Source organism: Oryctolagus cuniculus, chromosome 1 (genome assembly GCF_964237555.1).
Source record: "Oryctolagus cuniculus chromosome 1, mOryCun1.1, whole genome shotgun sequence".
In the NCBI taxonomy this organism is placed as follows: Eukaryota; Metazoa; Chordata; class Mammalia; order Lagomorpha; family Leporidae; genus Oryctolagus; species Oryctolagus cuniculus.
The window spans coordinates 145,907,051-145,933,131 of record NC_091432.1 but is presented as its reverse complement, the minus strand read 5'-3'; the positions used below and the strand labels follow the sequence as shown (position 1 = coordinate 145,933,131).

General features: G+C 56.7%; 1 protein-coding gene across 21 annotated transcripts in view; it reads right to left on the bottom strand.

The window, feature by feature from the left end:
* Nucleotides 1-26,081, bottom strand: part of WNK2 (WNK lysine deficient protein kinase 2) — a 128,468-nt gene that overhangs the window by 80,088 nt on the left and 22,299 nt on the right. For all 21 annotated transcript variants that reach the window (XR_011379309.1, XR_011379310.1, XR_011379311.1 and 18 more), the window contains 3 exons: nt 8,661-8,833; nt 7,425-7,645; nt 1,099-1,256 (listed from right to left, as the gene is read on the bottom strand). Coding sequence is in view for 18 of the 21 variants with exons in the window: in XM_051859063.2 (XP_051715023.1) it covers nt 1,099-1,256; nt 7,425-7,645; nt 8,661-8,833 (552 nt within the window). In the remaining 3 variants the exon portion in view is untranslated. The remainder of the gene's footprint in view (nt 1-1,098; nt 1,257-7,424; nt 7,646-8,660; nt 8,834-26,081) is intronic.

Below are 26,081 nucleotides of genomic sequence, written 5' to 3'. Positions count from 1 at the left end.
TGGGACACTACTCCCAGCCCAGCTCCCAGATGAAAAGACCCCAGTCCATTGCCCATGGTGCAAACCAGGAGCCCAGCTCCCCCTGGAGCTACAAGCCCGGCAAATGGTGTCCTAAGTCTCCCAAACCCCTCACTTCCTCACACTTCCCACTGCAGGCCCCCTTGCCTCTCTTGGGAAACTCAGCATCTGTGTGTGCGGGTCCCTGACAGAGGCCCAGGCCCCAGTCCAGGAGGGGCGTGGAGCTACCAGGCGACTGATGATCCAGAATTCAAAACCAAAGGATAGAAACACACGTCATCCACCAGAGGGGCTCAGGCTGGAGGCACAGACCAGGGGTGCTGCAAACACACAAATCCGTGGGTGCCGGGGCATAGCAGGGCAGATGGGAATCGCACAGAGCACAGCTGCCCAGGCCGGGCATGCACCGGGCAGGGACAATGAGGACTCCTGGGATCACAGCTGCCTGCGGCCAAGGTCAGGGACCTCCCTGGGGGCGTCCCGGCCTGACCGTGGGGCTCGGCACAGGAAAGCCCAGCCAGCTGCCCTGCCCGTGGACGCTGTTTGGCTCCCCCGCCCTGTGAGGCAGGTCTGTTTGTACAGCTGAAGTCATCTCATCAAATAAAAAACTCACAGTGCCAGCAAAACAGGGATTAAGGTTCCCGGGCTGCCCAATGCCAGCAGCCTCCTAGACACACACTCAGCCAAATTGGTAAAAAAGAAAAAAAGAGTGGTTCCAAAATAAAGCAGATGGGGGAAGCAGTGGCCCCGGGGCAGCCCGGAGCAGGGCTCTGGGGACAGGTGGCTGGGCACACCTCCTCCAGGAGAGCCCCCTGGAGTTCCCGCCCCCTCAGCCTCAGTTTCCCCTGTCCAGGAACTCGAAGTGCTGTGGGACAACTCCTAAGGCTAAGTCCTACCCACAGCAACCCGTAACCACCATCCCCATTGCTAGGAAACCATGAGCAACCGTCCCCCGAAGCCTCAGTTTCCCTATCTGTAAAACAGCCACTCTCTTCCCTTGCACAGCTACTGTGGGGTCTTTACGAGGACGTGGCCCATGCCCATGGCTGCGCCCTCATTAACAAGAGCCAGGGAACTCACACAGGTGACCTTTCGGTAGATCTGGGCGGCGTTCTGGCACTCTGAGTAGGGGTACTCCGAGGTGGCCATCTCCAGCATGCACATCCCGAAGGCGTAGACGTCCACGGACTCGTCGTAGTGCTCCTCGTACATCTCGGGCGCCATGAACTCAGGGGTACCTGTGCCGGGAGCAGCAGACACAGGGCTCAGCACCCAGGAGCCTGACAGAACGGTGCACGCTCAGAACACCCAGTTCTTAGGCCTGCCCCATGCTCCCCGCCCTCTGTCTCAGAATCCAGGATCCAAGTTACAAACCTAATTCCTCCCTTTGTCCCTTCCCCCTCTCCCCCTTCCTTCCTTTTTAAGGCAGAGTTAGAGAGAGAAACAGGAAGAGACAGGTATAGAGAGAGAGCTCTTCCATCTTCTGCTTCAAGTCCCAAATGGTAACAATGGCCAGGGCTGGGCCAGGCCAAAGCCAGGAGCCTGGCATTCTATCCAGGTCCCCCATGTGGATCGCAGGGGCCCAAGCACTCAGGCTACCCTCTGCTGCTTTCCCAGGTGCATTAGCAGGGAGCTGGATCAGAAGTGCAGAAGCCAGGACTTGAACCAGCACTCATAAGGATGCCGGCATCACAGGCAGAGGTTCAACCTGCTGTGCCACAACACCCGCCCCCAGACCAGTAACTTCTCACAGCAGAAAAGTAATTGGCAAACACTGGGCCTGTCCCTGAGGACTCATTCAGAAACCTTATTCTTCATCTTCTCCCCTCATTCCCTCTGCAGATTTAATGAACACTTTCACAAAGAAATGTGTGCTGTAACACAAACATATTGGGAAAACACGGTTTAAGGCATTCTACAAGCTATTTATGTAAAAAAATCAACAGAAGTTGATCATGACTATTAAACAAAAATAGCATGTTCCAGACTGAAATCTCCAAAAAAAATCTCCTGGAAGCTCAGGATTCTGAGGCTAGCCAGCAGCTCACAGCACTACTCCCTGACCACAAAGGTGGAGACCCTGACTTCCAGGGAATACTGCCTGTATCCGATGCACACTCCTGACCTGCGTGGCCCTAAGGCAGGGCTGGGGATCCTTTTTTCTGTCAAGGCCGTTGGTATATTTGCAACATCATTGGCAGGCCATACAAAATTACCAACTTAAAAATCTGCTTGCTTAGGGCCAGCATTGTGACACAGCAGGTTAAGCTGCCACCTGCTACGCGAGCATCCTATATGGGTGGGGGCCAATTCAAGTCAATTCAGTAGCCATCCCAGAGCTGCTTATAACTCCAAACACCCACAGAGGCCTTGACCGTCCTGCTCTGCTCCCTGCTAATGTGCCTGGGAAAGCAGAAGATGGCCCAAATCCTGAACCCCTGCGTGGGAAACCTAGATGGAGTTTCAGGCTTTGGCCTGGCCCAGACCTAGTGGTTGTGGCCATCTGGGGAGTGAACCAGCAGATGGAAGACTTCTCTGTGTCTCTCCCTCTTTCTCTGTAACTCTGCTTTTCAAATTTGAAAGGCAGAGTTACAGAGGTAGAGGCAAAGAGATAGAGAAAGAGGTCTTCCATCCGCTGATTCACTCTCCAAATGGCTGCAACGGCTGGAGCTGGGCCAAACCGAAGCCAGGAGCCAGGAGCTTCTTCCAGATCTCCCACGTGGGTACAGGGGCCCAAGCTCTTGGGCCATCTTCTGCTGCTTTCCCACCCAGGCCACAGCAGAGAGCTGGATTGGAAGTGGTGCAGCCAGGACTCGAAACGACACCCATGTGGTCTGCCGGCACTGCAGGCAGCAGTCCTATCCACTATGCCACAGCGCCGGCCCCAAATCTTTAAAAAAAAAAAAAAAATATATATATATATATATATATATATATAGCCTGCTATAGATTTATTGAAATTTGAGTCTTGCTTGTGGTTGCCATGGCAGGGCCAGAGCAAATGATTTCGTGGGACCTTATACAGCCTGTGGGCAGGGTGTTCCCCACCCCTGGCGGACAGACCCAGCATCAGGCAGCGCTTGGTCACCATGAGGCAGGCAAAACTCAGCAGCCATGCCAGAGCTGCTTCTAACTCCAAACACCCACAGAGGCCTTGACCGTCCCCAGACAGGGGATGCTTAGGCATGCCAGGCACACCCCTCGGGGAACAATCACCATCACCAAAGACAGGCAGGGAGCCGGCAAAGGGCGTCCACGTGTCAGGTCCCATAGAGGGTTTAGGATGGGAACTAGGCCGGCGCTGCGGCTCAATAGGCTAATCTTCCGCCTGCAGTGCCAGCACACCGGGTTCTAGTCCCAGTCGGGGCGCCGGATTCTGTCCCGGTTGCCCCTCTTCCAGGCCAGCTCTCTGCTGTGGCCCGGGAGTGCAGTGGAGGATGGCCCAAGTGCTTGGGCCCTGCACCCCACGGGAGACCAGGAGAAGCACCTGGCTCCTGCCTTTGGATCAGCGCAGTGCGCCAGCTGCAGCGTGCCAGCCGCAGCAGCCATTGGAGGGTGAACCAACGGCAAAGGAAGACCGTTCTCTCGGTCTGTCTGTCTCACTGTCCACTCTGCCTGTCAAAAATAAATAAATAAATAAATAAATAAATAGGATGGGAACTGCTCACATCCTAGAAACACAAGGGGTGAAAACTGACATCTGCATGAAGTCGGACTTGGCCTTGGTGCAATCCACACAGTACAGGGTGGCAGGTGCTCACCGCATCCGAGACAATGCCGTCTGGGAGGTGGCTGCGCTGTTCTCCTTTAGCTACGTCAGTCTGCAGCTTTCAGCTTCTCTACAGTGAGCTTTCGCTTGAACAGTAATTGCAAAGACCTTTTCATTGAAAAAGGTCCTGTGTGTCTGCAGAGCTGAGCACCGAGAAAAGGGACCAGCGATTTCAACGGGGCTGCTTTTACCATCTGTGTGTTTGTTGACTGGAAGACTGTCAACATGTTTTATTTTTTACAGCAGATGCAAAATAGCACAAAGCAATCACTGGATTACAAAGCACATGCTGGGCTTTCATTTACCCATCGCTTCAATTTAAAAGTTGTGTGTTTAACCAAAAAAGTTAACATTTTGGGTAAAAATGGGGGAAAACCAGACTGCGTTTAGGTTCACGCACAAGCCTGCAGAACTCTGGAAGAATCCATCAGAAATAACGGGACTGGGCAGAGTTGGGGAATCTTGCACTGGGAATGTTTACCCTTTCAGGCCTTTGAGGAACACGATTACATGGAAAGTTTTTGCACTGGTAACTTTTAAATTTCTCAAGTTTCTCTCCCCCACCTCGCCCCCCCTCGCCCTGAGTTTGCCACAGAATAGGGAAGGCACTGCCCAGGCCCTGCTGGATGCAAATGGCAGAAAGACCACATGTAGCCTAAGCCCGCTGGGTTGCTGGTGAGGTGAACACCAGCCCTGCCCCTCTGTCACCCCAGGTTCCCCCAGACACCACCCTGAGGGGCTCCCCGGCGCTGCAGAGGCCTGAACCATCACAGCCACTCAGAAGGGTCCCCAGGGTCCCTCACACACCTGCTTGCACCCCCTAGGTCTCTGCACACCTCCCCAGCCCAGACCCACTCATCCGGCACTGGGAGCCTGCCTCGTGCCACCCCCTCCACAAGCCCCCCCTGCAAGGGCAGACAAAGGTCTGCAGGAACAGCCTCTCTTCTGCTAAGCCAGGAAGGTGGCTGCAGCCCAGCCTCTCGCAGCTAAGAGGCCCTGTCTGTTTCTGGGTCTGTAATGAAACACAAACTTCCTTTGCGGAAGTCAAAGACACCCTAGCCATAACTATGCTCAAGAATTGTGTTAGAGCGAAACCAACAGAGGGGGCTCATCCATCCTCTCCCTCAGCAGGCAGAGCCCACATCCCGGTCTTCTCCCGGGAGGATGGGAAGGGGGCCACGTCTGCTGGGGACCCCACACTGGCTGGAGCCCTTCAGTGCTCATCAGCAACGACCCCTCTCCCACCGTCCGTCCGGAATGCCCAGCCTACCCAGAGCCAGCCGGCAGCTCTCCCCAGAGGAAACACCCTCAGTTCCCGTGGCCCACTTTCTCAGCTCTCTCCCCAGCAGGCCCACCTCCATCACTGCCGCCTCTCAGAAGCCCTCCTAGGTGGGTAGGGCACCTCCACACCCACAGGGTCCGGCTTCCTGCACAGCCGCCTGCCCCAGCCATCAGCAGTCTGGTGACAGGACCTGGTTCCCTCAGAGCCCAGCTCAGGCCCAGACCAGCACACACAAACCAGCAACACACACCCAGGAAGGTTTGAAACCCAGGGCACCAAACCCCATGGGCAACATATGGCTCACACCTGTGCCAACACCTGGCATCAGGTGAGGCCGAGGGGAAATGGCCACAGCCTGATGCTCTAAGCACAGGGATCATCTCCCTCCGGAGGGTCCATAGCAGCCGGGGGAGGCCGGTACCAAGCCCTGTCCTGATATGGGCCATGTCTGAAGTGCAAGCCCGAGGCCTGCAACGGAACCCTGGCATCAACTGCCCCCAGGGGCCCCCAGACACCTGTGTCAGGGAGGACAGGGGGGCTGGTGGGCTGAGGCTGTGTCTCAGATGGAACCCTGGGCCCAGGAGGACTTAGGGCAAGCACCCACAGGTAACCTGAGCCAACACTGCTCACAAGAGTGTCCCCCAACCCACTGCAGCCCAGCATCAGGAGACTTGAACTAACAAAGCCCTGCCCTTGAGAAGGGGCAGCCAAGGCCGCTCCTGGTCCAGGCTTCTCCAACAGGAACTTTCTGGGCCCTGGCACCCATGGTGGGGCAGGGCCCTGCTGTGCCTGCTGGAAACACCTACTCCCCACCCCACATGTCAGCCTCCCTCTGCAGTGTGAAACTCTGGCCGGGAAGTCCAGGGACCTGAGTGTTGCCATTTGAGGCAAGTGGCCCCGAGCGGCCCTCTCTGCCACGTCACTGAGCCCAAAACCGCCCAGAGCCTGGAGCCCTGCTCTTGGTCCCTGCAGGACTGAGCACTTCCCCTCCCCTGCCCCTCACATTTCGCTGTTAGGAAAACTGAGGCCTGGGGCAGCCCCTGGGCACCACCACTTGGCTTCCCGCAGGGCTGCCAGACCCCTTCTGGGGCAGCCACCCTGCCTCAGATGTCACATTCCAAACCCACCACTGCTAGCAAAGCACTTCTCAGGCCTTCACTTCCTCCAAACACACGGCAAAACCATGCAAACCCCAAGCCCCAGGACCAACTGCCCCCACTCCTGCCTCTGGGGAGCCACCCTCATCACGGGGGCATGTGGGGCTTCAGTCTCCAGGTCCCACTAGATCCCACCTGGGCCTCCCCAGCTACACTGGGCCCCTGGCCCTGCACCTGCAGGCACCATCCAGGCATCTCAACCCCAACAAGCAGCTGCTCCGTAAGCCCCCCAAACTCTCTCTTCTTCACAGTTCGTGAGGACCCCCCCTTGGGGTCTGGGGGACAGTGAGCACCCCACACACCAGGACCACCCTGGGGCAGGTGCACAGCAAGATGCAGCCCCACCCCCGGCCCCTCACAGCAGCCTTGGGCCAGCTGTCCCCCCAAGGCCCAAGGTGTCTCCTCTCGAAAGGCTGAGGATTGAGGATGAGAAAGAGAGGTCAACAACATCTCTAACAAACTAAATCCCTTCGGCTGGCACTGCGGCTCACTAGGCTAATCCTCCGCCTTGCAGCGCTGGCACACCGGGTTCTAGTCCCGGTTGGGGCGCCGGATTCTGTCCCGGTTGCCCCTCTTCCAGGCCAGCTCTCTGCTGTGGCCCGGGAGTGCAGTGGAGGATGGCCCAAGTGCTTGGGCCCTGCACCCCATGGGAGACCAGGAAAAGCACCTGGCTCCTGGCTCCTGCCATGGGATCAGCGCGGTGCACCGGCCGCAGCGTGCTGGCCGCGGCGGCCATTGGAGGGTGAACCAACGGCAAAGGAAGACCTTTCTCTCTGTCTCTCTCTCTCACTGTCCACTCTGTCAAAAACAAAACAAAAAAAAAAAACAACTAAATCCCTCTGCACCACTCCCTGCCCCTCACAGAACACCCATGTGCCCTCCCCCAGGTACTCCAAGTGGTCACTTCTTGGGCCCCACAGCCTGGAACCCTCGCTGCCCACTTAGACCAGCTGCCATATCACTTGCCTCAAAGTTCCCCAATTCCTCTGTGGCCAGGGCCTCCTTCCCTGCCTTCCCCGCTGTGGCACCTCCCTTGGCCGAGCCACCAGCGGCTAGAAGAGTGGCTCATACGCCCGGCCCGAGCCCCTGGCCCCAGGCACTCTGCCCACTAGGCCTCCTGCCCCAGATTTGCCCGGCCCCCAGATTCAGCTCAGCGCCCCCAGGAGCCTCGTGGCCCAGGCAGGAGAAGCAGGCCCACCTATGACGCTTTTGGCGAACGACGCTCTCTTGAGGGTGGCCAGGCCCAAGTCGCCGATCTTCACAGAGCCGGTGGGCCCGGTGATGAAGATGTTGTCGCACTTCAGGTCCCGGTGGATGATGGGCGGCGTCCGCGTGTGCAGGAACAGCAGGCCCTTCAGGATCTGCCGGCACCAGCTGCGCAGCACCTTGGGCTTCATCACCTTGAACCGCTTCAGGTACCTGCTCGGGGGGGAGGGGGGGGCACGGCTCGAGGAGCAGCTCCCTGGAAAGACTCCGCCCATGCATGCCCAGGGCCTGCTTGAAACATCCATGATAGGGAAGGTGACCAGGAGAGCTGGGCAGGCCTGCCTTGGCTGGGGGTCACACAGCGGAGGCCAGGCCCACAAGCAGGTGACCAGGTTGGGTGGCCGGCCCACCTGTTGCTCCTGCAATACCAGGGACCTTGCTACTAAATCTCAGGGACCTCGTTACTAAAGCTCAGGCCGACCCAGACCCCAAACCTGTCTCCAAACAGCCAGGAGCCACGGCAGCAGGGCAGAATCCCACCCAGGAATGCCTCAGGGGAGAGGGGAGGGGCGGGAAGCTCGTGGCCAATGGGACAACCGGGGTCAGAGGTCAGGAAGGCCAGGCCCTCCCGAACACTGCTCACCTGTGTGACCTGCTCTGAGCTGTCCCCAGAGACAGGCAGCAGGTGAGGCTGGGAATGGGGCTCTCCCCATGCTGTGCGGCCACTTAGGAGTAAAACTGCCCAGTAGCAGGCGGACATTGAAGCCCTGCCCGAGGCTACAGGGTCTGAACGATGCAGGGGGACCTGGGTTACAGCCACCCAGTGGGGCAGACCATGTCGACTGCCCAAGGGCACACCATGGCCCCCTGTTCTCCTCCGCTGTGCTCAACTCAACCTGACCAGCCTGCTCCAGACCCTGCACACCCACGAACTGTGTCCCTGGGAGAGAAACCACCTCCTGATGCCCCACAAGGGAAGGGACGGCCTCCTGACCACGTCTGAGAGATGGGCACATCCACCATCCGACACGCAAGAGTGCCAGATGCTGGCAGAGCAGCCAGTCGCTTTGCTGTGGATCCTTTGACTTGGCTTCCTATTCCCGGGGGTATGTAGATGCATCACCCAAAAGGTACACTTCCACGAGGCGATGGCCCAGGACCTTGGGCAGCCCCAGCCGTGGCATCCCCCCGGCCACCACCACCCCGGCTGGCGGGCAGCGGCACTTACGTCTTCAGCGTTCCCGAGGTCATCAGCTCGGTCACCAGCACGATGCACCGCTTGCCCTTGGCACTGGACTCCCAGAAGTCGTAGAAGCGCACGATGTTGGGGTGCTGCAGGCCTTTCAGCATCTCTGCCTCCTCCTTGAAGCGCTGCCGCTCCAGCTTGGTGAGCTTCCGGTCCTGCAGTGGGGGACACGCACTGAGTGGGCGGCGCTCACAGGACCAGGCCCGCCGGCCGCTCTCCTGCCCAACAGAGGCAGAGAACTGGGGCACAGCAGGGAACGGGGACGGTTCACCCCAGGCCGCAGAGGCAGCGGCACCAGCCCTCCCTCTCTGCACACAGGCACCAACCAAAGGCAGGGACACAGAGGTCCCCAAACCCCCTTCCAGCGCAGGAGCGCTCACAGGCCCCCACAGGGACACTCAGCCCCCGGCAACACCACATCGGACCCCGCAACCCCGGATGCAGCCCCTGTGTGGGGGCCTCGGGAACCCAAGTTCTAGGCAGCCGGAGGCCTGGCGCCCCCAGCAGGCGAGCGCTCTGAACATCTGCAGCAGGGCTGCACGTGGCTCCCATGCCACAGAGGCGCGCGTGCTTGGCTGAGGAGGGGCTGGGAGTTGGAGGTGGGGGGCACCCCACGAACAGTGTGACGGGGAGCTGGGCTCAGCACAAACACAACCGTGGCACGTCACACGCACCCTCTAAGATAACGAGCGCAGCAGTCTTAATATTTGTTTCCTAAAGTGATTTTTGTGAACAGCCTGATGCGGAGACCTTTCTTTCTCGAAATAAATCGTGCTAAACCGCGGTGGGGAAAATGAGGAACGCATTTGTTCCAATGCACGCACGACTCAGGGGAAGCGCTCAGAACACAACAGATCAGGTCAGTCGGACCCTGACAAGCACCAGAGGCCAGACCTGAGAGCAGAAAATTAAGAACCCTGACAGAGCCCACCCTGCAGGGCCAGCAGCTGTGGCCGTGTCCGGTGCAGGAGGACACAGCCGTGGGGTCAGTATGCGTGGCCACGCCAGCAGAACTGAACCACTGGCCTTGAATTTAAAACAAGGCACAATACACAAGCACCACCATCACCACCCTGGAGACCTCATGTGGTCCATGAGGTCGGACATGCCCCATCCACCTGCTTCGCCCAGGACACCACTGCCGGCGGGTACCACGTCCACCCAAGCTCACACAGCCGGCATTACACCACCCCCGACTCGTTCTCCCTGCAGCCCACCCAGACCTTGGCCCTGCCCTTCCCAAATCCTCCAGTGGACCCTCCCCAAAGAGCCAGCATGGCCCAACGCTCTGTGACTTCCCAGCTTCCCAGATGAAGCGAGGGCTGTGGCCCCGTGTGCCCCCGCCCCTCGCTGACACACACCTCCCCCCTGAGCAGAGCCCAGGGTCACTTCTGAGGCCCGGGTCTATAGCTCACAGGGCAAAGTCTGCCTCTCCCCCCCCAGCAGTCATGGGAATGTCAGAAACAAGATGTGTGTGTTTCCAGAAGAGAACTATAAACACCACTGAAGACGGAAGGGTGAAATGCTCAAGAAGTCCAGGAGACAGAAAACAGGTGCACCCAGACGGATGGCAGGAGAGACAGGAACTGACAGGAAACGGAAGCCAAGGCCCCAAGGCCCTTTCGGAAGGCCCCACAGAACAGGAAATGGAAGCCAAGGCCCCAAGGCCCTTTCGGAAGGCCCCACAGAACAGCAAGCCAGACTCCAACCTAGAGATGAGGTGTGGGCCATGGGATCATGAGGAAGGTCGTCTTGCTAAGGAATGACCCCCAGTGGTGGCCGCACTCACAGCTCCTCCTCCAGCACCCCCGCCAGACCCTCCCCCCAGCCCAGACCTGCCCAGGCCTCCATTCCTGAGTGGGGCAGGACAGCCACCATCACCCACAGAGCCAAGAGAAGCCATGGGCACGGTCAAACCCAGGGAAAGCAGTAAACCAGGGACGAGGAAAAACACCCACTGAACGTTCTCATAAAAGGGGTGGGGGGTTGGCAGTGGTGGCGACTCGGCTCGTGATGCCCACATCCCGTTTCAGAGGGCCCGGTGCAAGCCCCAGCTCTGCTTCCAACTCAGCTTCCTGCTAATGCACATCATAAGCGGCTCAGGCACCTGGGTCCCTGCCACTGATGTGGGCGGATCAGATGGCGTTCCTATCTCCTGGCCCAGCCCTGGCTGTCGTGGGCACCTGGGGAGCGCACCCCATCAGTCTTTGTGTCTACTTCTCCAATAAAATGCAAATAAATAAAATGTATAACATTTAATGCTCCTATGAAGACCCCAGTGCCCAGCACAAATAAGGGCAAGCATTAAGGAGGAACAGTCAGCAAAGAACTCTGACACGCTAATGGCTGAAGTCGCCTTCCTAGCATAGATGTTTTAAAGGGAGATGGTCTATAACCTAATAACACATTAAGTACAAAAAGTTAGTAAAATGGGAACATGTTCTGCTCGTCAAAACCAGTTATTTTTAAAGACCTATTTATTTATTTGAAAGTCAGGAGGAGAGACAGCAGAGGAGATAGACCGACTGACAGAGAGCGAGCTTCCATCTGCTGGTTCACTTCCCAAATGGTGGCAACAGCCAGGTCTTGGCCAGGTGGAACCCAAGAGCCCAGAACTCCATCTGGGTGACAGGGGCCCAAGGACTTGGGCCATCCTCTGTTGCTTTCCTAGGCTCGTTAGCAGGGAGCTGGATCAGAAGTGGAGCAGTCGGGAACCAAACCAGTGCTCTGATATGGGATGCTGGCATCATGGGCAGCAGCTTCACCCACTGCACCAGGACAGAAACTCTTCAAAACTGCCTATTTATTGAAGAAAATGAAAGTTGAGCCAAGTGAGAGAAACTCATCTTAGTATGTGAGTCTGACAAAGGACTCAGACCCAGAGCATATGAAGAACTTCTGTAACGCAGAGAAACAAACAGACCGTGCACCGAAGATGACAGCAACAGCCCAGCAGCACATGAAAAGATGCTCAGAACGTCAGTCATCAGGAAAATGCCACTTAACACCACATCAAGACACCACTGCCCACTGTCCAGACAAGCTACACTGAAGAGACTGACAGTTCCAACCGCTGGGAGCCGGAAGCACCTGCCCACAATGCCCCCACCCCGTCCCTCATGCCCCTCCCCCCAGTCACTGAGTGTGAGGTGAGACAGCCCTCGAAGTCCTGGGCAGGTCCGCACCTGTTCTATGTCCCACCATTCCCTCCTAGCCCCGGGCAGGTCTGCACCTGCTCTATGGCCCACCATTCCCTCCTAGAACCGGGCAGGTCCGCACCTGCTCTATGTCCCACCATTCCCTCCTAGCCCCGGGCAGGTCCGCACCTGCTCTATGGCCCACCATTCCCTCCTAGCCCCGGACAGGTCCGCACCTGCTCTATGTCCCACCATTCCCTCCTAGCCCCGGGCAGGTCCGCACCTGCTCTATGTCCCACCATTCCCTCCTAGCCCCGGGCAGGTCCGCACCTGCTCTATGGCCCACCATTCCCTCCTAAGCCCCGGGCAGGTCTGCACCTGCTCTATGGCCCATCACTCCCCTCCTGGAGATCCACAAATGACAGGCACATGGGAGTTCTAGCAGCCCCCCATCACAGAAACACCCATGGCCACATCCACCCAAATGGACCGTGACTGAGAAATAAAAGGGAACAAACACCTGGGGCAGGCATCCAGCCTGACAGGACACCAGCTAAGGTCCCCGTGTCCCACCTCGGAGTGCCTGGGTTGGAGTCCTGGAGCCCGATGCCAGCTTCTTCCTACAGCAGACCTGGAGAGACAGCTGATGTCACCTCAAGCCCCTGGGTCCCTGCCACCCACGTGAGGGACCTGGATTGAGATCCTGGCGCAGTCCCAGCTGTTACAAGTATCTGGTCAGTGAACCAGCAAAATGAGAATGCTGTCTCTCAAATAGATAAATAAAAATTTTTTTCTTTAAAAAATTTATTTATTTGAAAGTCAGAGTTACACAGAGAGAGGAAAGGCAGAGAGAGAGAGAGAGAGAGAGAGAGAGAGAGAGTGAGTCAGAGTCTTCCATCTGCTGGTTCACTCCCCAGATGGCCACGACGACCAGAGCTGCACCAATCCAGAGCCAGGAGCCAGGAGCCAGGAGCCTCTTCCAGGTCTCCCACATGGGTGCAGGGGACCAAGGACTTAGGCCATCTTCTATTGCTTTCCCAGGCCATAGCAGAGAGCTGGATCAGAAGTAGAGCAGCCGGGACCCGAACTGCCAGCACTGCAGGTGGCGGCTTCACCCGCTACGCCACAGTGCTGGCCCCAATAAAAATTGTTTTAAAAAATGAGTAATAAAATAAAAAGAAACAAAATCCTGATTCTCACAACACCCTGGGAGAATTCCAGAACCATCAAGCTGAATGAAAGAAGCCAGACCCCGAGCTGTCGGAGCTTCTTCCTGCCCGGTCCTTGTTCTGGCACTTTCCCTAAGCATGGCCCCCAGACACCCACCCTCACTCCTGCCTCAAACAAAGAAGCCTGGAGCAGCTCAGCCCCAAGGCCGGCACACATATGGGCCTCTCTTGGGCTTTGTTCAAAGGAGAAAAAGAACAAAGAGAAGCAATCGAACATATTGGTGAATTGCAGACGGGCGCAATGAACAAGTCAGCAAGGAGACTCTGAGAGCAGAAATACGACAAACTCCGCCAACCCTCTACCCAGCAGAGGTCAGGATAGATGGCCCAGATCCCAGATCTGGGGGGAACATTTGTCAACCAGGCTGAGGCGGCGCTGCATCGTCTGACCAGAGTTCAAGTGGCAGAATCTGAAGATACCAAAGCAGGTTACAGAACAGATCTGCATTTTGATGAGGATCCTTACTTCAAAAATAAAGCTCTCTGCAAAGAATTTCATCTGCATGACAGCGGCGATGCATCGTCAGAGTCCCCTGATATCAAAGGGAGGTCTGGAAAGGATCTGGGGGCACGCTCAAGGCTAACGCTGGGGTGCGCCAGCCAAGCAGGGGCCGACAGGAACAGGTGCACCTCTGCACCCGCTCTCCTGTCCACTCATTCTCAGGCAGGTGCAGCTGAGGGAGGAGTCACCGAAGCGGACACATGGCCGAAGCCATTGCAGCGCTACGCGGATGATGGAAGGGGAAGAGGAAGGGCAGGGCGGGGGTGGAGGAAGAGGACTGGAAGACATCGCTGAAGAAGGGGATGAGGAGGAAGGGGAAGGCGCGGAGGATGAAGGAGAAGATGACTAACAGAAAGCACTGATCGATTCCAACTTTTTTACTGGTTATTATTATTCTCTCTAGTCCCTGGGAGCAAGCTGCTGTCTTCTTGTTTTTATTTCATTTTTTCCCTCTTGTGCTCAGTCTCCCTGTTTCTGAGGCCTCTTTTCTCTACACCACAGTTCTCAGCTTACTGTGGGGCAAAGACCTGAAGCAGAATACAATGGGCAAAGGATCTCTTCCCTGTGTGTTCCCAATTCATCTTGACCCTTCCCTGTCTCCACAAAAACTGTAAGAAATCAACACCACCGTGCTCTGTGGGAAAAAGGAAGCCGGCTGCTCCCTTGGCTCTGCGGGAGCTGGAGGGGGCCGGGCCTGTGAGCAGAGCACAGAATTCTAGCTTTCCCCCCTCCTTTCTCTGTAGATGGGGCTCAGAGATCACAGTGTGTCTTTGTGTGAAGATGGACAGTTAGCATTTACCAACACGGATCTGTCTACTTTGTCTCGGTTAAAAAAAAAGAGAAGAAAATGGGGTTATAGAAGGTCACCCAGGGGTGGGTTTGAGGTGTGTGGGTAGGTGAAGTGGGCAGTTTGACAACACGGCTTCTCCTCTGGCGTGTCTGATTGTGATGCTTAACGGACATCCTCGCAGTTTAAGCTGACGCTTCTAAAAATAAAATTCTCTCCTAGTGATGGCTTGAGTGCTGCCACTTGATGCAGAACCTGCAGGATCTTACTTGGAATAGACATTCTCTATTGCAATTCTGTTCCTGTTTATTTTACACTGGAAAACAAAGCTGATGCTCAGTTTTAAACGTTAAAAGTGTACAAGTTGGGGCCTGCGCTGTGGCACAGTGGATTGAAGCCCTGGTATCCCATGTGGGCGCCAGTTCTGGTCCTGGCTGCTCCTCTTCTGATCCAGCTCTCTGCTGTGGCCTGGATAGCAATAGAGAATGGTTCGGGTCCTTGGACCCCTGCACCCATGTGAGAGACCCGGAAGAAGCTCCTGGCTTCGGATCGGCATGGCTCCAGCTGTTGTGGCCATCTGGGGAGTGAGCCGATGGATGGAAGACGTCTCTCTCTCTCTCTGCCTCTCCTCTCTCTGGGACTCTGACTTTCAAATAAATAAAATAAATCTTTAAAAAAAAAAAGTGTACAAGTTGCTTTGTTGCAATAAAACGAAATGTGTATCCCCCAAAAGAAAAAGAAGCCACACCACAAAATGAGCGTCCAGTGGGGTCCCACATGGATGGGAGACTCTGCCAAGGACAGAAGTGATGCAGAATTAACACCACTGGGACAGGCGGAGCCCATGGGTGGGCAGAAGTGGCCGAGAGGCCTGGAGTGAGGGGAGCGCTCCCCATCGTCAGAAATGCACCTCCGGGTTTCTGTCACAGCCCAGCCGCTCACACGCTTCCACGCTTCTTTATATGGAAGTCACACCCCAATTTTCCAAACGTGAAAGATAAATGAGGCCGGCGCCGCGGCTCACTGGGCTAATCCTCCGCCTTGCGGTGCCAGCACACCGGGTTCTAGTCCCGGTCGGGGCACCGGATTCTGTCCCGGTTGCCCCTCTTCCAGGCCAGCTCTCTGCTGTGGCCCCGGAGTGCAGTGGAGGATGGCCCAAGTGCTTGGGCCCTGCACCCCAAGGGAGACCAGGAGAAGCACCTGGCTCCTGCCATCGGATCAGCGTGGTGCGCCGGCCGCAGCGCGCCAGCCGCGGCGGCCATTGGAGGGTGAACCAACGGCAAAGGAAGACCTTTCTCTCTGTCTGTCTCTCTCTCTCTGTCCACTCTGCCTGTCAAAAAAAAAAAAAAAAAAAAAAAAAAAAAAGATAAATGAACACATCCAGAGAGTCAACGAGGAAAGTGAGCAAAGTAGAAGGAAAAGAGCCACCTGGAAATCAAACACCTGTGCCACAGGCACTCAGTGAACAGACATCGCCAAATACAAACAGCGAACCGGCAGCTCCCCGAGCTGGAGGGGGAAGACAGAACAGAAAGACCTGTCGAGGCCGGATCAGAGCCGTGCAAAGCGACACACCTCCAGACTGTTCAGGGCAATTCAGCATACAAGGGCCCAGAGCGCTTCCGTCTGCAAGGCAGAGCGGGGAGGGGCAGGTGCCACCTTGGAATCCTATACCCAGCAAACATGAATCAAGCCAGATGTCCAGACTCATCTCAAAGGCGACTTAACAAAGGGGCGGGGCCCCAGTGACCCCAGTGACCAGTGCACGAGGATGAAGGAGGCTGGGGAGGAGAGAGCCCTGCTTCCTCGAAGCTCCCTCCACAGCCCTGGTCACTGCTTCTGCAGGAAGCTCACAGCACCACTCCCGCACTAAGTTATTTCTGCCAGGGCTTCAGCACCAACGGACAACACCGTGTGAGAGATCCTGTGGCATCAGAGCAAACCGTTCAGGTTTAAACAACCCAAAAAAGCCAGGAGGTGTGGGGACGGGCCTGCACAGCCCCCAGTCTTCATTTCCGAAGGCAGCTACCAGCTTGCGTGGATAAACCAAAGACCCAGGAGTCAGAGGCGCTCCAGAGGTGGGCTGACGGCCAAGAGGACCTCCCTTTGTATTCCATGCCAGCACTACGGTTACCATGGCAGCGCCCTGCCCAACCGCTCCACCTGGAACAGCTCAGTCAGGTGTCTCGCCAGGCAGCCTGGTGCCCAATCCTAGAGCCTAGCAGAATTCTCCTCACTGTGGGCCATCAATTCCATGACAGCAGAAGCACTGGCCCGTCCCACGTGTGTGGGGCGAATTCACTTACGAACGGGCTAGACGGGCTTGAGTTCAACAAGCCACGGCATCCGATCCTTAAAAGAAGGTCTGAAACCTGTCAGAGTGGCAGAGAACCTCAAGTTCAATCAGACAGCGAAAAGATCTAAGGGCCCTGGAACAACGCTGGCTGTGGTGTGTGCCATGGACGGAGCCTGGCAGTCTCACTGAGCCCCAGGGCCACAGGGGGCTACACACAGCAGCACTCATGGTGTTGGTGACACAATCCTAGCTCTTGCTCAGATGTGTGGGATGTCTGCCGGTGGCTGCTCTCCTGATACCTTGGGGCCACCGGCTCTGCTGGAAAGACCCCAATGGGCAGTGGTGGCCACTGTCAGACCACAGGGGCCAGGCTTGCTGCTCCCAGGATGCTGTGGCATCCTCCTATTGGCGAGGCTCAAGGTCCAGCCACAGGAAGCACGCTGCTTGGTGCTCTGAGACCTGCCAGGAGAAGGCACAATCCCTGCCCAGGCAAGGGCAGGAGGAAGAGGGCGGGCGCCGGGCACTGGCAAGGCCGCGTCGGGTGACGAGCCTGGTGCATGGGTGGGGCCTCTCTCCAGTGCTACATGGCTGTAAATCAAAACAAAGCCTCAAGGGTCATTGTCCACAACTGCCCTGTGCACAGAGAATCGAGTCAGGCAGGGTGTGTGGGATGGAGGGTCCCAAGCCCCTGATGAGCTCGGGCTCCCCCAAGGACTCGCCTCCCTCCTGGAGCTAAATGTTCACATCCCAACATCCCAGCTCCGTGGGAGTAGCAGACACTCTGGGAAGGCAACACAAGCGCTCAGCCACATGCATGCGCCCTCTCAGTCCCCTTACCTCCCAGGTGTGGCCCACGTGCTCCAGCCTTCCTGGGAGATGGGGGGCAGAGTGTCTGCTATTCCCAGGTCCTGAGGACCTGAATCTCCACCCCTGCCCCAGCTGGGAATGGTGTGCTCCTCACTACCTGTTCATCCTGAGCAGGCGTGAGCACGGGGTCTGGGCCCAGGAAGGCTGTTCCTTCCCCTACCTCCACCACAGCTGAGAGAACAAGCAGTCACCATGGTGCCACAAACCAGGTGCAGGCATGGGTGGACAGCACCAGCCAGGCCTCCCCATCCCTAAGCAGCAGCTGTAAGCAGCCTAGGCAGAACCACAGCTGCCACTCATGTAGTGTGGGCGGGACTTGGGGCCTTGGAGGCAAAGACCTGGACAGGCATGAGTTCAGGCCATGTGTCATGTGTGTCACTGCAGGGCCAGGGACAGGAAGTGGGTACCTAACTGTCCGAGGCTCGGTGGCATCACCCTCATGCTTCTCAGGGGCAACAGTCCACACCCAGCACCCGCCGCTGGCTGACATGGCGGAGGCCGCAGAGGACTCTGCAAACTGTCCCCCGTGACGGCCACTGTAGGATCAGACCACGGTCCCACTGCACCTCCTCAGTAAACCACATGGCCACACGGGGGAGCGGGTCTGTATCTAATTCACAGAGGGAAACAGGCATCATTACCACAATGACAACCTTCCCTGGCCCTGACGAACAGAAGTGGCCACCATCGGGGGTGGCCCTCGCTTCTCAGAAGACACTGAGTGCCTTGCCCCCAGAGCCAGTCACAGGAAAGGGACACGGTGGCCAGATGCCGCCATCGCACGTGCAGAGGCGGGTAAGCCAGCAGCCAAGTATGGCCACGCTCAGTCATCTTTGTCAGAAGCTCCCAGAAGTTTCCAGGGCTCAAAGGCAGAAACCTGAACTTGAAGACCCAGGCCCTGCTTTTCTAAACAATCCTGTTTTCTTTAAAAGGGGAGGGAAGGGGCCTGCGCTATGGTGTAGTAGGTTAAGCATCTGCCTGCAGCGCCAGCATCCCATATGGGCACAGATTCGAGTCCCGGCTGCTCCACTTCTGATCCAGCTCTCTGCTGTGGCCTCAGAAAGCAGTGGAAGATGGCCCAAGTGCTTGGGCGCCTGCACCCACGTGGAAAACCGGAGGAAAGTCCTGGCTTTGGTTTGGTCCAGCTCTGGCCATCGTGGTCATTTGAGGTGTGAACCAGAAAATGGAAGACCTCTCTGTGTGTGTGCCTTTCAAGCAGATAAAATAAATAAATCTTTTTTAAAAAAAGGAGGAGGTTAATCCTCCATCTGTGGTGCCGCACCCCATCTGGGCACCGGTTCTAGTCCCGGCTGCTCCTCTTTTGATCCGGCTCTCTGCTATGGCCTGGGAAAACAGTAGAAGATGGTCCAAGTCCTTGGGCCCCTGCACCCACGTGGGAGACCCGGAAGAAGCTCCTGGCCCCTGGCTTCGGATCGGCGCAGCACTGGCCATTGTGGCCATCTGGGGAGTGAACCAGCAGACAGAAGACCTTTCTCTCTGTCTCTACTTCTCACTGTCTGTAACTACTCTACCTCTCAAATAAATAAATAAATAAATAAAGGAAGGGAGACGAGGAGAGGGAAGGTACCAAGTACCCTGAGGCTTCACTCTCTCAAAGCCTGCCAGACCAGGGCCACCCACAGCGAGCTCCCAGCAGCCACGCTCAGGAATAACAGGCCTCAGTGGACCCCACCAGGCCATCTCAGGCTTCAACAGCCATAAATGAGGATGTTCCCAGCACTCTGCAAATATTGACTCCACTTGTCGGAATGTCTCCCACGAGCCCGGCTGCCCCGTCATCCGACCCTCCTGTGAGTGGCTTCATAAACACATGAGGACGTGCACCTCTGCCTCCCGTCCAGATCGGGCGTCCACCCAAGTGACCATTACAAACTGGAACTCACAGGCAACCAACGTGCAGCATACACCTCACTGAGGCCTCGTCTGTCGCTGAGGACGATGGGATGGTAACCAGCTCTGGAGACAGCACCTCCGGCTGGCGTCTGCTCACTCTGAGGACACGCTCACTTGGTCAGCAGGTGGCAGGGGACGCTCCGCCCAGCTCTAGCAAGACCCAGAGACTGGACCCACCGGCCTCCCCCGGAGGGCTCCTCAGTGCCCCGAGCGCAGCAGTGCAGTGTGTCCCGGCTCTGCCGTGGTCCCCTAGCCTGGCAACCCATCCCGCGTGGGCAGGGCCCGCTCACCTGCCCTGCTGTTAGGAAGCCCCATCCCTGGAAACAGCAAAGGGGTTGGCTTTGAGCCAAGCCCCACCCCAGGGCTCTGACTGTGGGAGTCCAGCCCCCACTCCCCAACCCTTCACTCCCAACATCAGCTCAGGAAAAGACCCTCTTGGGAGGCCAGCAGGGCCACCATGTCTCAGCAGAGACAGGGCACAAGGCCAAGAGAAGAAAGAGACCCAGGCAGGTGCAGGATGGGGCCTACACACACCCGTTCCCTAAGGCCCTGAGCTGTGACAGGCGTGACAGATCTGTGAGCTGCTTGGGCCACACATGAGCAGCACAGTGACCCGATCGCTGGCACGAGGCTTTCCGAAGGGACCCCCAAACCCACCACCTCCCCAGCATCTGACCCAGGCCTCAGGCCACAGAGGAAGTAAGGTCCTTCCTCCCAACAGGGACACTCCCTGCCCAGGGCCAGCAGGCCCCTGCCCCTCCCACAGCGTTCCCAGCTCTGCACAAATGCCACGATGCCACACTCCGTGGGTCTCACTCAGCATCTCTGGCCCGGGCCATGGGAACCTCAGTTCTAACTTTCAGGGTCCCCCAGTGTTCCACCCCCACCCCCCAACACACAAAGCAGGAAGGGCTGCAGGGCTCTTTGGGTGCGTATGAGGCCACACCCACCCAGGGAGTCACTGAGAACCACTTGGGCCCAGGGGCCTCGCCTCAGCCCCTCAACACTGCTGTCCAGCCCTTGGCAGTAGGCCAAACAGAAAAAACCATAAGGGGTCTTAGGATTTGGGAGGGCAAGAGCAGAATCCAGGCTTCAGCTCCTCAGCTGTGAATGGGAGGTGTAGCCCTGACCAATCCCATGGTGGGGGTGGGGGAGTCACAGGGGCCACAGGCTGAAACGCCGGCCAGTGGGGACCCTACTGTGAGCCACTCCTTCCAGACCTCAGCAGAGGAGCAGAGGGTCACTGTGAGGACAGGGTGGGGTTGGGGGGGGACAAGTCGGAAGCTGGCCACAGCAGCACCTGCCTGGGAGGCTGGGACGAGGGGTCTCCAGCACCAGGGTCTCAGGCAGCCCTGGAAGGAAGGTGACCACTGGACGCTGCCTGGTGGCATGCCAGGGGCACCTGAGGTGGCGCCATCCAGCAGGAGGCTCCACCAGGAAGCCACTGCCTATCTGCGCCGCCCGGGGGGCTGGGAGCACAGTGACCAGGTCCCGACTTTCTCTTTCACTGTAGTGCTTGTGGCTTATGGGGTCCACGCTGGACAGAGTAGGATAAGAAGCTTGCTGCCCGCTGTTCTCTGAGCACTGGCCCCTGGGGACCAAGCCCAGGGCCACCAGTGAGTAAGGAGCCGGGGAGCAGGCCCAGGGCAGCTGGTGGCCAGTGTGGGCCTGTGTCCCAGCAGCTGCCGCCTGCTTTACCAAGAACTGCATCTTCATGGTGCTCTCTGCCAGGAGGTCAGAGCCCTCGCCCGACAGGATGCATCCTAAATACATTCCCGGGGCTCTGGGCCGCGCACCTGCTGCCTCACACGTCCTAGGGAGGGCCAAGTCCTCACGCCCCTGCTGGCCCAGGGGTTCAGGATGGCAGGACCCAGGTGGCTCATTCAGACCCTGGGGGAACTGCCTCAAAATACTGAACCCCCTCCTCCATACCCAGGGTCTCAGAGCACAGACTCCTGTCCTACAGGGAGGTGGGGAGATGCCCTTTAGGTCTGTCCATCCTCTTACCCGGAAAGGCCAAGCTAGAAGGGGCAGGGTCTGCATCCCACAGGCACCTGTGAGGGACACACACACACAAGCGGGGCATCACCTGGCCTTGCTCAGCAGACTCAGAAACCATGCAGGAGCCGGGCCAGGCAGCAGTACATATGGGTGTCTCATTTCCAAATAAAAGCTTTCAAGTTTGCAGGGTTGACTTAGAACTCCAGACAAAAAAAAGGGAGGCGGGGGCGGGGGAGGCACATGCAGTTTCCTCCACTCTGTGGGACACACCCAAGGGTTGTCTCTCAGCCCCGTGGCCCTACAGATGGACTGAGCCACAGCCCACACTGAGGGCCCCTGCCTGGTCATCTGCATGGACCGGCAACCGTAATGCGAACCATGGGCTAAATGCCAATGACATACCTGGGGTCCACACCTAACCCCTAGGGGCGGGTTGCTCTGCAGCATAAATGGAAGAGCCCCTCCCCACAATCCATATCCAAACTTCTCAGAGGTAGATGCCTCCACTGCACTCAGATTGGCAGGTGTTTGCACCAATGCAGAAGCAGGAGGAACATGAGCCCCAAACTCATCAAGGGCTGCCATGGGGCTCTCCAAGATGGGGGCCAGCCCCACCCACGGCACGTGGAACCCAGGAAGACTGGGGGTGTTGGTGGACACAGGCCACTCACATTTGGGAGAATGGTTGAGAGAGAAACCGGTCTAGTTGGGAGCCACCCACCCAGAGCACCTGCCCTCTGGAAGAAGTGAGGACCAGGGCTTGTCCAGCCTTTCTCCAAGGACATCCAGGCACCTGGCCACAGCCTTAGACATGGCCTCTGATCCCACTGCATAGCCTGGTGCACTCACTGAGTGGCTGCCTTGCTCTGCAAGGCCAGACCAGGGCCAGCAGGGCTTCCCCGTCCCGTTCTTGCATCCTGAGTATCGGCCCCTCACGTTCAGGCACTCAGCACCCAGCTGGTCTCCCCGGAGGTGGGTGGATGAAGGAAACTCAGGCAAAGGGCCACCAGGCAGAAGGGGGGAATAAGACCAGAACAGCGGACCTGCCAAGCGCGTCGGCCCCAAGCCCCTCTCCCACCACAGAAAGCTGCCCCACGCTGGTGGCAGACACCACACCCGGCTGGCCACAGCAAGGAGGCCTTTGCTTCCCTCGGAGGAACACCCAGTTACGCCCTCAGAGTAATGCCACATCTGCTCCATCCCTCAGATGCTGGCCAGAGCGGTGGGGCATGAGACAGCGAGGCGACAGGGAGAGTCCCATGGGACTGTCCCTCTCTGAAACTCCACCAGAGGACACACCCAGCTCCTCCCCAAGCAGACACCAAGGTGACCAGGAGCCGGGGCGGAAGCCAGGCAGCCACCCCTCGCACCTGATCATGTTGCATATCTGGTTTCTAGACGGGAGTGGCCGCCCCTGGCCATTTCCCTGCAGGGACACCTAAAGATAGACTTGGATAGCCCCATGGACGTGGGTCAGTGGGATTAACAGCTCAACTACCAAGGACAGCTCCCAACGGGCAGGCGGGCAGGCAGGCAGGCAGGACACCCAGGGCTGAGGCCTGTAGGACTCCTCAGGATGCTGTGTGGTCAGCTGTCGAGGTCAGGCTGCTGAGGTCATCCACCCTCTTGGGGCTTGGCCTCGGGAGCTGCCACCTGGCCATGTGGCCATCCAGCCCCCACCGAAGGTCCACAGGCTCAGACCCCCCCTACCCGCTCCAGGGCAGTGTGTGCTGTCTGCTGAATGCTGCAGCCCCTCCCCCAGAAAACAGACCCCTCCCCTACAATACCTCCAATAGGAGAAAATGTCCAGCCCCGTGGCTCCAGGCACCTGTGAGAGGCAGGGATGCGATGCCTGCCGCCCTACAAGGACCAAGGTCTAGACCCACCCCCTAAACCATTCCAGGATGACATCTCCTGAACCTCACCGTCCCCTTCTCATGGGTCCCTGGACCAAGAGGATCTCAGAGGCCAAGGCTGTAGGTGCTGGAGGCTGGGTGTCTGCTGAGCAGAGAGCCTGGGGCATAAATGTCCATAGTGTCCCTCTGAATTAGGTACTGTGCTAGGTTGGGGGGCATTGACAGATTGCTACAGCAGCACGGGGGGCAGGACCACGGAGCCCCAGAGCAACCTAGGGGTAAGAAAAGCCCCTGCTGTCCACATCTGCTCTCCAATCTGTTAACTGACTCCTGGGCACCTCTGGAGCTGGCAGCGAGAGCCTGGGAGCCACAAGAAGACGGCAGGTGCACAGTCCACGCGTGACTAGATGAAGCACCAGCTCTGCTCATCTCAGTGCCCCGGTCCTGCCTCTCCTAGACCGCAGGAACCTGCACATGCAGTGCCGCCTCGCTCCCTGTGGTTGTGCGGCCCAAGGCTACAGCTAGGCCTGTGGCTAATGAGCACAGGAAGTGAGGCTAGTCCAGGCTGAGATGTGTTTTAAGTGCAAGTGCACACTCCATTTCAGAGATGTAGTATTTTTACAAGGAATGTAGAATCTCATTAATGATCTACATTGATTAGATAAAATTTTGGAAATGTATCAAAATTTTCCCATCTGTTTCTATTACACTTTCGACGGTGCTCATGTTACGTTTCCACAGGATGGTGCTGCCTCGGAGTGTCAACACCAAACAGCAGACTAGAAGCTGAGATGCTGGACAAAACCTCAGCAACCTCACAGCGCTGGGAAGACAGACGGGAGCCTCAGTGAACTCGACTCCCAGAGAGGGTACATGGGAGAGTGGATGATGCAGAAGTCCACTAGATCAGATTATGATTCGATCTTATTCTAATCGCCTCCTAGCAGCCAATGTAAATCCAGAGAAAAAGCTAAAATCATCCAGAGCCTCAAATGTCTCCATAATTTTTAAACACATAAATAAAAATTACCAGGCAGACTAAGGGACAAAACCAAATGACCAAAAAAGAGGAAGAGGAAGTTGAAGAGGAAGAAGAAGGAGAAGAGGAGGAGGAGGAGGTGGAAGAAGAGGAGGAAGAGGAGGAGGAGGATGGAGAGGAGAAAGAGGAGGAAGAAAAAGAGGAAGAAGAAACAATACAATCGCATCAAACCCCTGGGGGACCCAAATCTTGTTAGCAGACACAGGCTTTAAAATTACTGTGATCATTGTGAGCAAGAAAATAGACAGCAAAATGAGCAATTTCACCATAACTGAAAGCTGTGAAATAAGAACCAAACAGAAAACTAGAGCTAAGATATAAAATTATGAATATAATACACGTTGAGTTTCTCTTATGCAGAATGCTCAGGACCAGACTTTCCAGGCTTGAGAATCTCGCATACACGTGATGAGGCATCCTGGGGCTGGGATGCTCGTCCAAACACGAAATTCATCAGCATTCATTTATGCCTGTGCAGACGGCCTGAAGGTAGCTCTGTACAGCATTTTCAATGCATCTGCGTTTTGGGTGCAACCCCTTCACGGGCTCAGGTGTGGCATCTTCCACTTGTGGCATCATGTCAGCACTCAAAATGGTTCAGATTTTGGAGCATTTGGGATTGCAGACTTTTAGGTCAGGAATGCTGAACAAGTAGAAGGGTTTAACAGCAAATTAGACATAACGAACAGAGGACTAGCAAACTGGAGGAGAAGCCAGTCGGAAATGTACAGACAGAAACAGAGATAACTGGATAGAGAAGGGAATAAAGGGTTTACACAGTCAGTGGAAAAGGTCCAGCCTGTGCATAAATGGGGTTCATGGGGTTCGGAAAGAAGGCACAAAGAATAGAACTGGGGCGGGGCGGGGGTGGGGGAGCAGTGCTGTGGCATAGCCGGTAAAGCTGCTGCCTGCAATGTCAGAATCCCATATGGACTGGAAAAAGCAGTGGAAGATGGCCCAAGTCTTTGGGCCCTTGCACCCAGGTGGGAGACCCGGATGAAGCTCCTGGCTTCGGATCAACCCAGCTTTGGTCGTTGTAACCATCTGGGGAGTGAGCCAGCGGGTAGAAGACCTCTCTCTCTCCCCCTCTGCCTCTACCTCTCTGTAACTCTGCCTTTTAAATAAATAAATCTTCAAAAAAAAAAAAGGAAAGAAAAGAATAGAACCAGGGGCCAGCATTGTGGCACAGCAGATAAAGCCATTGCCTGCAACACCAGCATCCCATATGGGTGCCAATTCAAGTCCCAGCTCCTCTGCTCCAACCCATCTCCCTGCTAATGTGCCTGAGAAAGCAGGGGAGGATGGCCCAAGTACTCAAGCCTCTGTACCCACATGGGAGACCCAGTTTCTAGCTCCTGGTTTCAGTCTGGCCCAACCCTGGCTGTTGCAACCATTTGGGGAATGAACCAGCAGATGGAAGACATTCATATTTTCTCTCTCTCTCTCTCTCTCTCTCTCTCTCTCTCTCTCTCCAACTCTGCCTTTAAATAAGAAAAATAAATCTTTGGAAAAAAAAAAGTCAGAGTGCTAGTGCATTTCACACTCCTGTATGTCAAGGTTGTAACCTATAGATTACGATTTATAGAAATTTATAGAACGCATGACAATCCTTTACTTACATTTGAGAATGCACCTTGCTTGTGAAAATTACAATTACATGTATATGCAATTATTTGATAAAATAATGACCCATTGGGGCCGGCGCTATGGCATAGCAGGTAAAGCTGCCATCTGCAGTGCCAGCATCCCACATGGGTGCCACTTCAAGTGCCGGC